Here is a 14036-nt window from a genome sequence, read left to right on the forward strand (position 1 = left end):
TTACATAACACCAAAGACAAATGCTCCATTAATAGGGCCACATTTTGAATTAGAAATTATCTGGCTTTATGTGAACATCTCATTCAGACTAATGCAACGTACCTTCATGTGCAGCCTACTTGTCTTTTATTGGAACAGTTTCGCTTTTATTTTGAAAACTGGTCTCATTCATATCTGGTGTGTCGCAGCAACTTACAGTAAGACACTCAAGTTGGTTTAAGAATTTCCAAAATGTAAGAAAACACACATTTATAAAAAGAAATGCAGTTTTTTAGTTCAATTAAAAAATATACATACTAAGGGCAACCATTCATCCGATTTAAGTTTGGGAAATGATGAGCATTTTGACAATATTTTCCTCTTTGAATCTTCCCTAATGCTGCATATTACTTCGATTTAGACAACAAATATGACACAAAAACAAATGCAATGCCTCCCGTGAAGGGATACTTTTGTTTTGATCGTAGAAAATACTAATTAATCTAATTCATTAAATAAATAAAAGTTATCAATCTTGTTTGGGGGGGTTGGATGACCTTTAAACAACCTTAACAGAGTGAACTGCGGTCCTGAAGACAATCAGACCTCTGAGAGTCACCAATGAAATGTAAGTGAATGACAAGAGTTAGGGAAACAACATTTCTCAAGGAGAAGGGAAACATATTTGATTTAACTACATTTTATATTGTAGTACTCTTTCTTCTTGTTTAGTTTTGCCAATTATGTTTAAAAGTGTTCTTGAATGTTTTTTTAGATAACAGCATTTAGTAAAAGTTCAGAAGAGATTTATGAAAAACAGTCATTATTTCCAACACTTTTTTAGTTGATCGATTCGACAAAAAATGTTGGTAAGATTTGCAAGAAGGCAACAAAGAACATAAATGGATTAAAAAAGGAATAAGTCTTAATTAAGCAGAGACCTAAAAAGACATGGGAATCTGGTTTGTTTGATATTTTTTGTACGTTTATTGGATGTTGGGTTTGGTACAAACATTTGTAAATGACTTGAATTGTTCCTCCAAAAAATGAGTAACTGACTAAACCAATTTGTTCTGGCTGAACTTGAAGAAATAATAAATATGAACCATGTGAGTCAGGTTTTTGGCTGGGACGAGCATGGCCTCTTGTGGTTGCTTATGAAACAACACAGTTTGGCTGTAGACGGATGTTAGGTGTACACTGAGTCTGAAAATAGAGCTGCTGTCTCATCCGTCTGCGTTCCCAGTCTCAAAAGAGTCTTAGTGGGTCAGCAATCTTTAACGAAAGCTGGCTGTTTTTCCCAGATTATGTGAAGACAAACACTTTACACACTGGGAACAGAGGAGGAGATAGATGCTTTTTATCAAATAGATCCTCAGTACAAAACATTCAATCTCACTATAATGACAAAAACATATCCATCTGTATTTCCTATACATTTTAGTACAAAAAAACACAAAGCATCAGATATTCAGGACTCATTTCGGCATCCACACATTGACCACAGTCACCATTATTAGATGGCTATAGTCTCTCTTTTACTAGACAAAAAAAATGATGTTCTCCCGTACACAAATATTAACAAACCTACGTCTCTAACCTTTCGTCCACTCTGTTTCTTTTACTATACATACATAAAACTTTGAAAAAACTAAACTTCCAACAGCTAACTTTGTTCTTTTTTAATTGGTGTCGTATCATGGAATGAGGTAAAGAAGTTATATCCAAATAAAAACCTTTATAACACCAAAGATTTGGATATTTGATTATCTCTGACACATCATTTAGAGCAGTGTTTTCTTCCACTCTTTCATCAGTCTCCTTTTTTAGACGTCGTGCTCCACGAGGGCAGTCTTCAGGGCAACTTTAGCATTGTGGTTGTTGTCATGTGAGGGGAGTGCGTCATATGTACGACGGTACAGTCTCTGATTGATCAGAGTAAGGATGAACATCTCCATGATCATCATCTGCTGACTAAGCACTGCACAACAGAGAAAGAGAGGGAGAGAGAGAGAAAGAGACAAAAACAGGGTTTCAGACAGATTGTCACACTTCCGACATGAGCAGCTGACATTCAGAGAGGTTTCTTACTGGAGCCGCGAGCTTGAGAAGAGAAGGGAGGGGCGCAGGCGATGGTGCCATTCAATGCCAGGATGTTAATGATTGATGTCTGCAGCTGACTCAGTACGAGTATGAGCTGATGAGAAAAAACAAAACAGCAAATCAGTTACAGTGCATCATATGTAAATACTTTCTAGCAAAAGCATTATGGCTCGAAACAAACACAACTAAAGCCAAGGAGGTTGGTGTGAAACTCTATGCAACATTCATTTGTGCTGCTTTTGTTTTTATTTGTATAACTGAGACCCTAATTCCCATTTCAGCTTTGTTGTTCTGTCAGTGTAATCTGGACTTGTCTAGATGTTTACCCTCGATTTGCAAAACTGCGAAATCTATCACGAGATGCCCCACGGCGTTTGAGATCAATGGCTGAACTTAAAGGCCTTTACACACCGGCAGCTGCCAAAGAAACAACACGGAAATGGGAAATACTCACAGGCTTACTCGTATAACTCAATAGTATATGAGTAGGCTACTGAACCAGAGTGTTGTAGTTGTAATATCTTTATAAATATAGGCAGGACTCAACACGTTCCACACAACAGGATTTGTTGAGGCCTTTTTTCGAGGTTCACTGGTATTCAAAAGAAAAACACTGTTGCAAAAATAACCGATTAAAAATATAAGAGGGGTTTCTATCAACCGAGGGTTACCATCGAGCCAAGACCTATCATGATCTTTTGGGTCTACCCTCAACCATCTTGCTAGAGTTTTGCTAAAGGAAGATAACACCCTTTCATTTTCTGTTTTGCTTTGCTTATAGGGATGCATATACTGAAGATGGCTTTCACTCACTCATTTATCTGCCATTGTAAGACAATTGAGAATAGTGTACTTTAAGTGTTGGTTGTATGGACTCACCTGGTAGATGGCATACTTGGGTACCATGTTGAGGCTGCGTAGATGGCTGTTAATGTTCATGAAGATGATGGCAACCGGCCAAAGGGAGATGATAGTGAGAATGCCGATGAATGGGTTAATCCAGATGGCTGTACCAGTGATCTCTAACTGAAAAAGAAGTAAAAGTTAATGAATTGTTCATGTCATGTTCATTTATATCCAGTACACTTATCAAACCCTTACATCAGAGAGATCAAAGCTGCCGTTTGTCCACAAGACTACGGAGAGGATAGAGAGCACCGTCTTCAGGATTGCATACTGAAGAGCTCCCAACTTCAGGAAGAATAACAATCGCCTGAATGATCCCAGAAAAAGAAGCATACACATTAGAAATGTTCACAAGCATTCCTAAAAATCTCAATGAGCAGTAAAAGACCACAGGCTTCAACTGGTAAAGGCAGTAGTAGTATTTGTGTAGGCGGGTATAAATACCGTGACATGTGCACGCGGGGTAAACACACGCAGCAGCAGCAGCACGGGCCTGTGCTGACCCGAAAGGTCTCAGTGGAAAATCTCTGCAGGAAATCCTTGGTGCCGCCCAACTCCTCGATCATCAGTACCAAGACCTTGTACACCACAACTGCAAAATAGCTACACAGATAAAGACAAGTGATTAATGAGGGTTTATAAAAAGTGTTTTCAAAGCCATATGCCAATTGTTTTAATTGATTCATTGGAAGAGAACATATTCCTGACAAATAAGAAACAGCCACTGTAAATGGATTTGGACCCAGTTGTTAACTATGCTGTACTGTACATGCTGTTCGTAAATCTCGTAAATCCGAAAACACATAAAATGCAGGCTATCACTGAGGGTGGCAAAAGCCTATAAAACGTTCCTGCGTTTTATTGACGTTGAGCATGTGCATGTTGGGGATGTGGCATGGGCTTTGTGGGTGTGTGTAATGATCCAACACGTGGTTCTAATATCCTCCCACGTTATTTAGCTTATTCAAACCAGGGGTGCATGTTTGCCTGGCAGTGTTTAAGGCAGAAAAGTTTTGATTTAAATAAAGATTTATAGATTAAAACATAGCAAAGAAAGATATGGATTTCTGTTATAACCTGGAAGCTGATAAGTCAAAAAAGGATATCTGATTCAGAAAGTTAGAACTATGCCGGTCACAGCGATCCGATAACAGACAGCTGATCATTTTTCAATACTTCCCCCTGGGTACTAATTTAGGTGAGTGAAAACGTACCAGTTAGAGGTCATATCTGTGATCATGACTGCCTTTGGAATCCACATCCCAAAACAGGACATTGTGGAAATGACCTGAAAAAGAGAAATTCATTCATGGGCACACTTAAGGATTTCATGTGGTTGATAAGGATTTTTTTTCACCTATTGGTATCAGAAATAGCACAGTATTTAAAAGATGCTTACTGGTGCAGCACCACTGATCCACATGAGGGTGGTCTTCTTGGGGTAGGGCAGTTTTTTATAAAGATAGGCGCACTGCTCCAGGTACATCAGCAGGGAGATGCAGGCCATGAAGGTGAGCATGATGTACAGGCTAAAATCGAACACATCTAGCTCTGATTTTGAAACAGAAAAGAAACCTGGTTATTATCAATGCATCCCAATGTTATTTATGTGAAATAATGAGCACAAAACTTGGGTTCAAATAAATACGTGTCATGTTTTTGGAGCAAAAGGCAAATAAAACAAGGGGACATTAAAGGATATGGTTAATTCAAGACTCTAAGCCACACAGCTACACACACGAGTTGTTATCGTCATTAGCTCAGTTTAGGTTGATAAGGAAACATTATCAGCAAGCAGGATACGGCAATATAGGTCACTTACGCTTTATCACATCAATAGCCAGAGGGGGATCTTGTAAACAGGCTGGATCAATGGTGATGTTGAGAGCTTCTTCCATGGCTGATACTCTTCTTGAGAAATTCAGTAAGAGTTTAAAAATGGAGCTTCGCCTTCTCTCCTTGAGGAAGTCTCTTCAGTAGTCTACTTTGATAATCTGCTTCCTTTGCATTGCAGTGTCTGCCAGTGTTTTCAAGTGGGAGGTTCAACAGCAAGTGTACTTTATCCTTGAGGAGACTTCTATGGAGTAAAAGGCGAATGACACTTGACAAGTTTATGAGAAAACCTCAGGAGGTAATCATTGATTATTCATTCACAGACTTTACGTTGTCAATGTAATAAAGAAAAAGGTAATTTAAAAGGGTGAGAGACAATTAGTGTGAGGAGAGATGAACTTTGACAGGGTGTTGTTTGTCACCAAATGAATTAGTCGTTGACATTTGTTTGTAATTAAATTGTCACATTAAGTTGCAAAGTTACCTCTAGAAATATTCACTATGGGATTCTTGATTTATGTCTGATTATTTCTTCAAATAAATTCAAAAATCATGCATTTTAGGGGGTCAAATACAATTAACATTAAACGTTTTTGAAAGGTTCATCTATTACACATAAATACCATTCACTCTGAGAAAATGTTGAGGATAGAGTGCGTATATCAGAGCATTTAGCACCTCTTTAGCAAAAGATAAATAGATGTCAGTTTTTAAATAAAGTGGGACATTTAACAGTTAATGAATAAATAAATTGATAAAAACGAAAAATGTAAAAGCTTAATAAGGAATTGAAGACGTTACAAAAGGCTCAAAAGGATTTACTTTTCTATAGTAACACTGACACACTGACAGCTTAATCTTTAGCGCTGTCATGGGGAGGTGACCGACCTGAGTGTCATTCACCTTTTCCTGGCTAGCCGCCACTTATCATAGTCCTGTACTGGAGGAATAAAATGAAACAGTTCAACATCCAGGAAACACCCTCCATGAGCCTGAATATGTCAGCCCTGACCACTTACCATTTATTTGAATTGAGACAGTGAATAGCTACCCATTTTTATGGACCTTGCTTTATGCCCCTGGCCTGATCTGTCATCACAATGCTTTACAAATGAGGTCAAAATGAAGCTGTGGTAGGAGCAATGGTGCCAAAAATAAGAGGGTGGAGGGGTTTAAGGGTTAAGCCCCTGGTCATATTTGACATCCATGGATGCTAGCATCTGATAATAAGCATTAGGATAAATTCAGCTGAGAGGAAAAGGCCTGAAGCTTTGCAGGGATGTGGTCATAAACAGACATGTTCATTGATGCTAGGGATCACCAAAATGATAATTTGTCTTCTAGGGAGAATGAACGTCTGTGCAAATAATCAAGGAAATTCATCCAATAGTTGTTGAGAGACTTGGAGATTTTTGGTCTGGACCAAAGTGGTGGAGCCAGGATTGACATCCCTAAAGCCAAGCCACAAATGTAAATACAATTCCACACGTAAACATGTGATCATATATATTAGGCAAGTCCAATGGTTTGCATTGGATCACAAGCTACTGTTTAATATCATTCAGTGGTGGTAAAATCACTCTGGTCCTTTACTTGAGTGAAAGTAAAATCACTATACTATTACAAGTACAAATCTTGAATTTAAACTATTAATTAAAGTACAGAAGTATTCTCAATTAAATGAACTTTACGTATCAAAAGTGAAAGTGCCCAGTATGCAGAATGGCTCATTTCTTGTTTTTATCAGGAGCAAATATATCCAGCTTTATCTCAACACAGATAGGGTTGGGACTACTTTCTCCTATTGCATTAAGAGCTTGCATTACTCTTTAGTTAAAGCAGTTTCTAAAAAAACATCTAAAGAGGTTTGTCTGGATCCCTGTCTTCTGCACAGCTGTTTCACAGTCAGGTCAGACTGTTTAACTCCTCTAAGTGTCTTACAAATCCCCCTGAACCAGAGTTTAAAATGAAGAATGACACCTTTGAGTTTCTGACATTATGTTTATTGTTACAGATCATTGAAGGTCGCCGTGCCTGAACCGTTCCTCACAGGCCTTACTGCTGTAGGTTTTGCGGCTTGATGGTGCATTAAGCGAAGTTCAAAGGTCAGTCAGTGCAGTTAGTTAGATTCTGTGAGTACATGCACCCAGGAAGTAACATATACACATTCATATTTTCTGATCATTCAGGCACACCTCATCATTTCCACTTGAATGTAATACAATAAAACAGCTGCCAGGAGCACAGAGAGGAGCATTCATGATGACGCTAATTAACTCGTTCATTATACACTGTCTTATCTATCCTGGCTCAGACTCAAGGACACAGCAGGTCAAGGTCACGGACCTTTCTGACTTTATCCTCGTACAGTTTTACAGTGGTTACATTTTGTGCTCTTACTTATAAACGTACAAATAAATATTTTTAAAAAAAACTATTACCTGTGAAAAACCACAAAGGAGACATATTTAAATCATTGGCATTTAAAGTGATTAACTTAAAACAAACACATACCGTAGCAAAGGATTGATCATGAAAACATCTGAGGAAAAGGAAAATGCCCATTTAAAAATAAATACAAAATAAAACAATTCATTACAATAAAAATAAATAGACATTCAAAAACAATTCATTTATAAAAAGCTTGTCAACAAATAAATAACAAATATTTATAGTGCAATGACATTTTGTTGTTGTTGTTTAAACCATTGGATTTCTTCCACACATTTAAGCTTGTCTGCTGACCATAGTATAATGACATATAATATGGTTAAAGTGTAAAAAGAGAGACTTTTAAAATAGTTTGATGACGTAAACTGTAACACACTACTGGAATAACTAATTGCAATGTCTCCCCATTTTCTAGGGTTTATGTTCATCTTGCATTAGTGGCCCCCTCTGCTCTTGTTTAGTAATTAATGCTTGATTAATACTGACAAACAATGATTCTCTAGTAGGAATGTATTACGGGATTAATGCCTGTACATGTAGACGGACAATCAATTGGCTCAAGATGGAAAAAAGCAGTCCAATATTTTCTTCAGGCGCAATAATAACAAAACCTTATTTGAAAGTCTTTGGCTCGTATCAAAGACCAATCACATCTGCTCCGGTCTACGAGGTCCCTGTTGACATGATATCAGTGTTCTTGTGGTGCTGGCTCAAAACACGCTGGATGAAAGATGGTCAAATAAATGTACGTACAAAACAAAGTGGCTTGAGGTTTGCACTGTCACAATGAAAGTGGAGGACGGCTCCTGTACAGGTGCTGATGCTCCTGGTTTAAGGCATCATGGTTTGCTGATGTAATGTACCTGCGAGCAACAAAGTGGAAATCAATACAGGATGACAAACCAGCAAAACTGTACAGCATTCACGTCACATTCACATACCTGCTATTGCTCATTCTCCACTTTCACAGAGTCTGTCTGTCCTCCCTCTGAAAAGAGGACACAAGAGAGGTTGCAGGCACTGGTAAAGGCTTGACTTTTGAACAAGTAACATCAGAAACATATAAACAGCAATGACCAAAAGGAAAAATGTGATGAGGGAATCATCAACAAACCTATATTCCCTTTGCTGCTGTCTGCTGTGTGTTGTATATTGTTACCATGGACACAAGGGTCGGGCTTCCCATCGGCAGAGCTGTAATTAAAGTCCCATTAGAGATTAAACACAGCAAACAAAACTGAGAGGAAACGGATACAATAAGAAAGGAGCCCTATTATGCAAATGTTCAGCTTCATATCGTGTTTTGTGCTTCTACTGGGACATGTCTCCATGCTTTAATGTTCAGAAAGCTCTTTGTTTTTCTCATACTGCCTGTGCACCTCTTTTCACCCTCTGTCTGAAACCAGAGCCCAGTCTGCTCTGATTGGTTAGCTGGCTGGCTCTGTTGTGATTGGTCAACCACTTAGAGATGTCCTGCCTCTTACCCTGTTACATACAATGTGTTGGAGCGATAGCCAATAGAAGCGAATATTACACAGTGATGTCACAAAAACAAATAATAGGGCCCCTTTAAAAAAAAAAAAACGTTACCAACCTTTTTCCATTTTGCTGAAGGATACCGTTCGCTCTTTCAGGATCTATGTGTACCAATCTGGTAACAAAGGAATGTCCATCTCCCAGTCTGATGAAACAGAGATTAAAAGAGCATGAGTAAACATGGAAGCATTGGATGGATTCAGGGTGAATTTCAGTTATTGTATACACACACATTACAAATAAACACATGCATAGGACCTGAACTGGTTAGGTCTGTGGTTTCGTTGCCTTGCATTTCATTTTCTGACATCTCTTCAGTTACCAGTTCACACTCCGTGTTTTTGGTTCGATCGGGACTTGAACCGGTAACTCTTCAGTTGCCAAGCCAAGTCACCTACTGCCGCCCAAATGAATAAATAAATGGGAGTTTTTTGGCCACAGTGTAGACATACCGTAGGGCTGCCTTGGTTTTATAGTGATTTCTAAAAGGTGAGAGTCGACTTACCCTGACGAAACGGGAAACATCCAGTACTTCCCTTGGTCTCCAAATACCTCAGCTGCATTTCGCTTGAAGCCGAGAGAAAACCCGTTTTTGTCTGGACCGTTAGTGAACACGGGGGCCCTGAAAGCCTCTGAAAATAGTGGAAAGAATATTTTGAGTCAGTGAATTTTAAAAGTATATACTCAGAAGTTGAACTACATTTCAAATATATGTATAACTACCTATAGTCGTCCTGTTCTTCCCCACAAGCCACAGATGGTAGCTGAGTAGTGACAGGACGCTGATGAAGAACAGGGCCGCCACGAAGAACAGAAACAAGATGTGGAATTTGGCATGTGTGTCCGGCAGCTGTTTCTTCAGAGGGGGAAGAAAATAACAAAAGTGTCAATCTTAAATAATATTGTCCGTGTTACGGTTAGGGGATTTTTACCCAAACAGCTGATTGCCATGAAATGGAAAATGAATTGTTTGATTTGCTTTTTTCTCTCTCTGGTCACTACAACATCTGACCTTTGCGCAGAACAGTATCTTAGTATTTCTTTGCTTTGTTAGAACACAATCTACTCCTTCACTGTAGGACGATGTGACAGGAGCCATTGTTTCGTGCAAAGCAATATTTTGAAGAGGATCTCCTGATAAGTGATCACATGACACACACCACTCAGACACACTCTGCAGACAAATTGGTCGATATCTTACAATGCAATCATCCCCTGCCTCATCAGAGCTTCACGGCAGCTGATTATATTTTTGATAATGTCAAAGAGTTTTAACTTTTAAGATATTTTTGGCACCATTTCTAAGAATGTTTTTTGGAGTATTATGAGTAAAATAAGCTACAAGATACTACAAACACCTTTAATGGACTGAAAACACAACAGTAAAATATGCTGAGGAAGTTTCTGTACTTACTGTCCAGAATTTGAGGAAATACTGGATGACTGTAGCACAAATTACCACACAGTAGAGTGCGGCGTAGGCCAAGAACAACACAAAGTATTTGTAGTTTGAGAATCCCACACAGTTATTCACCCTGGAAGCAAACACAACAGAAACATGAGAAAGAAAAAGATGCTAATCACTTATTATGATGGAATAAAAACTAGCTTAAATGCATATTTAAATGAACAAAAGCATACCAGGGGCAGTGATGGTCCATTTTCAGCACACACCTTGAACAGGGAAAATAAAGACGACATCCTATTAGTGGTTTCTAGAACATGTCAACATCTAAGAAGTGTTGCTGATGCAGGTACTCTGAAGCACCTTTACATGTCAGGAAAGCATAGAGCTCATTTAGTTCAATACATGTTTAGTTGTATATCAAAGCCCTGGAGAAATTTGTTTTAAAACCTGCAAAGAAATACATTTTGGTTTAAAAATCTCAGCTGCAATCATGTCTTCTTGCAGCCTAACATTTGATATTTGACAACATAAAATCTAAGTAAGAATCAGTTAAACACATACATGCATGCTCCTTCCAGGAAAACTGTTGTAGATAATAATAATGAACCTCAATTATAAAGCGTGTAAGTTAAATAAACACTCACATCTCACAGGTTGAGCAGTGATGGCAGCGGTCAGGTTTGATCACCTGGCAGTGGTCGCAGTAACGGACGGCTTTGCAGTGGGGGAAAAAAAAGCAGAATTAGTGCTCGACTCAAAAATGAAAGACAGCACAAAACATGTGACACAGCAGATGTGTAACAAAAGATATTGAAATTTTAAAACCACTGATGATTGTCGATTAGTAGAAGAGCCAGGTGTGGTCTATTGAGATAACGAGGTGCACCTGATTCCAAATAAGCACGTTGATACATGCAGTATGGTAAACACATGAGCCCGATACTGAAGGCGTTACCAGTCAAATGTATTTGATAGAGATATAATCAGTGGTGCACTCTTATCCCAATGGGGAAGAAGCATGTCCAGAAGTGGCTCAGTCAGTAGGGGCTTGGACTGGGAATCGTAGGGTCGCTGGTTCAAGTCCCCGAACAAACTTAATGAAAAAGTTCACCTCCTAGGCCCTGCTGTGGTGCCCTTGAGCAAATCACCGGACACCTCCCCATTGCTCCCCGGCACTGCCCTCTGCTCCTAGTACTAGGATGGGTTAAATGCAGAGGACCAATTTCACTGTGTGTGCTCTGCTGTGTGCATGTATGTGACTAATAAAGAGGGTTTCATCCTCCGATTCTATTCTATGACGGTTAAGACGGTTTCTTAAGTTCACTGGGTGTTAAAATACAACCACGGTTAGTTTTGCTGTTGATGTGAAAGCCTCACCTCCTCCTGCTGTGCGGGTATACACGGGTAAATTCTTCGCCACTTTCTTCAGAATCTCTTGCTGCGTCTCGGCTCGCTCCTCCCTCTCAAACAGCTCCTTCTCTGCTCTGGGCAAACCAAACTAACAGGTGGAGAAAGACTGGAGTCAGAGACAACCATTACAAATGATGTGATGTAAACGGGTATAGGACACTCATGGACTGTTTGCTATACGTGTATATTTACCAAATAAAACCTTCTAAAATACACTTTGGAAAACTTATTTTTCACTACTTTTTTCTTGGCTTACCGCTTTTGAGGGGCTTGCTGGTTTGGACCAGATAGTTTTCCAGTAGGACCATATAAACATGGCGAAGAAAATGTGAAAGATGACCAAATAGCTGACTGTGAAGAGAAATTTTAAAAAGTTAGCTTTGTACTTCAACAATTTCTTCTTTGAATGATTAACATGAGAGGAATAATGGTGGGTAGCACTTACTCCGTTCTGCATTATTGAGGATTGTATCTACATAAAAAGACAAGAAAAATATATATATTAGTGAGGCGTCATGATAGTCCTAAGAATAAACATCCCCCACCACCACACACCCATTTCTCACACCATGTGGCAGCAGCCTGGCACGGCCAGCAGTGACCCTCACACAACAGAGAGCTTTGTTTTAGGGGGATGTCCCTGTCCTGAGCACCACTGCTGCTGAGCTATGGAGAGAACTACAGTACGCCTGCTTGCTAATAATGGTATCATCAGTTCCAGGCTGAAATAAACTATGAAAAAAAACCTACTGTGAGAGCAAGGGCAGTGGATGTCATGGCCGGCATTACTGATTTATATACATCTATTGAAAAGAAAGCTTGATTTATTACAGACCTGCCCATTTAGGCTTGGATTATCACATTTGCAGATTAGTTTTTTAGGAAATGCTCTGATTTTTAAATGATGCTAGTCCTATAATTATAGATGTAATTTGTCTCTGTTTTTGGACGCATCTACTTAGCTCCATTACGATATAATAACCACAGCAAGCATGACCTATAAACATCATGTGGTTAAGTTAGCCATCCCTTATTATTATTTTACAGCTGGCTCACAAGGTCTGATTATTATTGGTCAAACAACATTTAAAACAAATGTATTGTTCATCATTGTCATTTGAAAACAGACAAGTTGTGCTAAGATAAGAAAATAGGAAATACACTTGGGCACATATTTTTGAACCATACACGTTTTTTAATAATTTTAAAAAGGAGCTTATAGATGACCATTCATTTATAGATAAATATACATTTTAACACATACAGCAAAGTTTTATCCCTGGCCTTTTTTACTGCAGTAAACCCGCATTGAAAGTGCATTTAACTATCATAATGAAGCTGTTATTCATTATGACTGGAAACGATTCACACAGACTTTCCTTTCCTGAGAAAAGTGCCCCTATTAAATAATGCTTTATTTTGTAATGAATGTATGTATTTCAATGGTTAAACAATCTGACACACACGCATGTCGTGTAGTATTGTCCTTAGGATAAAACGCATGTTTACAGTAACGTATGCAGCCCGGGGTAACTTTAAATCTCGAGCTTATCAAAGTTGGCAACACTTAGAAACTGTCAACACAAGCAGATATCCGCCCCCACTTTTAGTTAATACTTTATAATAGTGAGTGTACTTACAGACACAGAGCTCCACAACATAGGCGTAATAAGACCAGCCGACAACCAGGTTAATAAACAGAACAGGTATCCAGTTCAGAGCCCGTTTGCAGCACCTCAGTGCATGAGACGGCGCCATCTTTAATCCGTGTAGGACATTAGCTTGGGATGACGTCATATCCTCCTTTAAATAATCGAGCTGCACATGCGCAGATGTGTTTGTAGTTCCCAAGCGTACTGCACGCAGCGTGAATCTCATTTTAACCCTTTGTTGATGCATTGATTTCATCATCAGACTGCTTAGACTTAACTACCTTTTTTAATTAAATATAAACAAGATATTCTGTTAGTCTTCCTTGTTTTGTAGTCTATGTAAAGAAATGTGTGACTCATAAAATGTAACTTATAAATGCTATTATTACTGTTATTAAAGAGACAACACAAGTGAAGATCTGTTCGGAGTAGCTTTCAACGCTACTGATGAAACTGCACGAGTGGATCTCTTGCTAGTTTTGCGTTTATGTATTTTTCATAAATCATAGGCTTTAATAAAATGTTTGAATGTTAGAATTTAAAACAAAGGTTAAAGAGTGAGAAAAAGTCAATTCATAAAAAAAAAACATTATATTTTATGTAATGTTTTAAAGTAGCCAAAAAGAGTTTGGTTTAAAGCTGCACTGAATGATTTTTTTTGACCACATGGGGGCAGAATGCATGTTGCCTCAATATCTCCCAACATGGTAGTTTTTAGTTGCTAAACCCCAGTATGTGTGCTGGCATGGCTATGTGTG

General features: G+C 38.6%; 2 protein-coding genes across 3 annotated transcripts; both read right to left on the minus strand.

The window, feature by feature from the left end:
* Window positions 1-942: 942 nt before the first annotated feature.
* LOC134871656 (organic solute transporter subunit alpha-like) lies at window positions 943-5059 on the minus strand. The gene is made up of 8 exons (XM_063894456.1): window positions 4811-5059; window positions 4388-4539; window positions 4203-4276; window positions 3433-3591; window positions 3184-3295; window positions 2962-3108; window positions 2071-2176; window positions 943-1960 (listed from the first exon to the last, which is right to left on the minus strand). Exons 1-8 carry the CDS (start codon window positions 4884-4886, stop codon window positions 1806-1808), a joined length of 981 nt encoding a protein of 326 aa, XP_063750526.1. The 5' UTR covers window positions 4887-5059; the 3' UTR covers window positions 943-1805.
* Window positions 5060-6802: 1743 nt separating this feature from the next.
* LOC134872586 (palmitoyltransferase ZDHHC20-B-like) lies at window positions 6803-13394 on the minus strand. Of its 2 annotated transcripts, XM_063895962.1 has the most exons (13): window positions 13267-13394; window positions 12072-12098; window positions 11883-11977; window positions 11594-11714; window positions 10861-10930; window positions 10450-10482; window positions 10223-10343; window positions 9532-9664; window positions 9314-9440; window positions 8867-8953; window positions 8387-8466; window positions 8214-8260; window positions 6803-8135 (listed from the first exon to the last, which is right to left on the minus strand). In XM_063895962.1, the coding sequence occupies exons 1-12, from the start codon at window positions 13382-13384 to the stop codon at window positions 8217-8219; spliced, it is 1056 nt and encodes a 351-aa protein (XP_063752032.1). In that variant the 5' UTR covers window positions 13385-13394; the 3' UTR covers window positions 6803-8135; window positions 8214-8216. The 2 variants fall into 2 exon arrangements, 1 of the variants encoding a protein (XP_063752032.1); XR_010166825.1 differs by lacking the exons at window positions 6803-8135; window positions 8214-8260 and adding an exon at window positions 9067-9205 and having other exon boundaries at window positions 8432-8466.
* Window positions 13395-14036: the final 642 nt, after the last annotated feature.

This window comes from Eleginops maclovinus, chromosome 11 (assembly GCF_036324505.1).
Source record: "Eleginops maclovinus isolate JMC-PN-2008 ecotype Puerto Natales chromosome 11, JC_Emac_rtc_rv5, whole genome shotgun sequence".
NCBI lineage: Eukaryota > Metazoa > Chordata > Actinopteri > Perciformes > Eleginopidae > Eleginops > Eleginops maclovinus.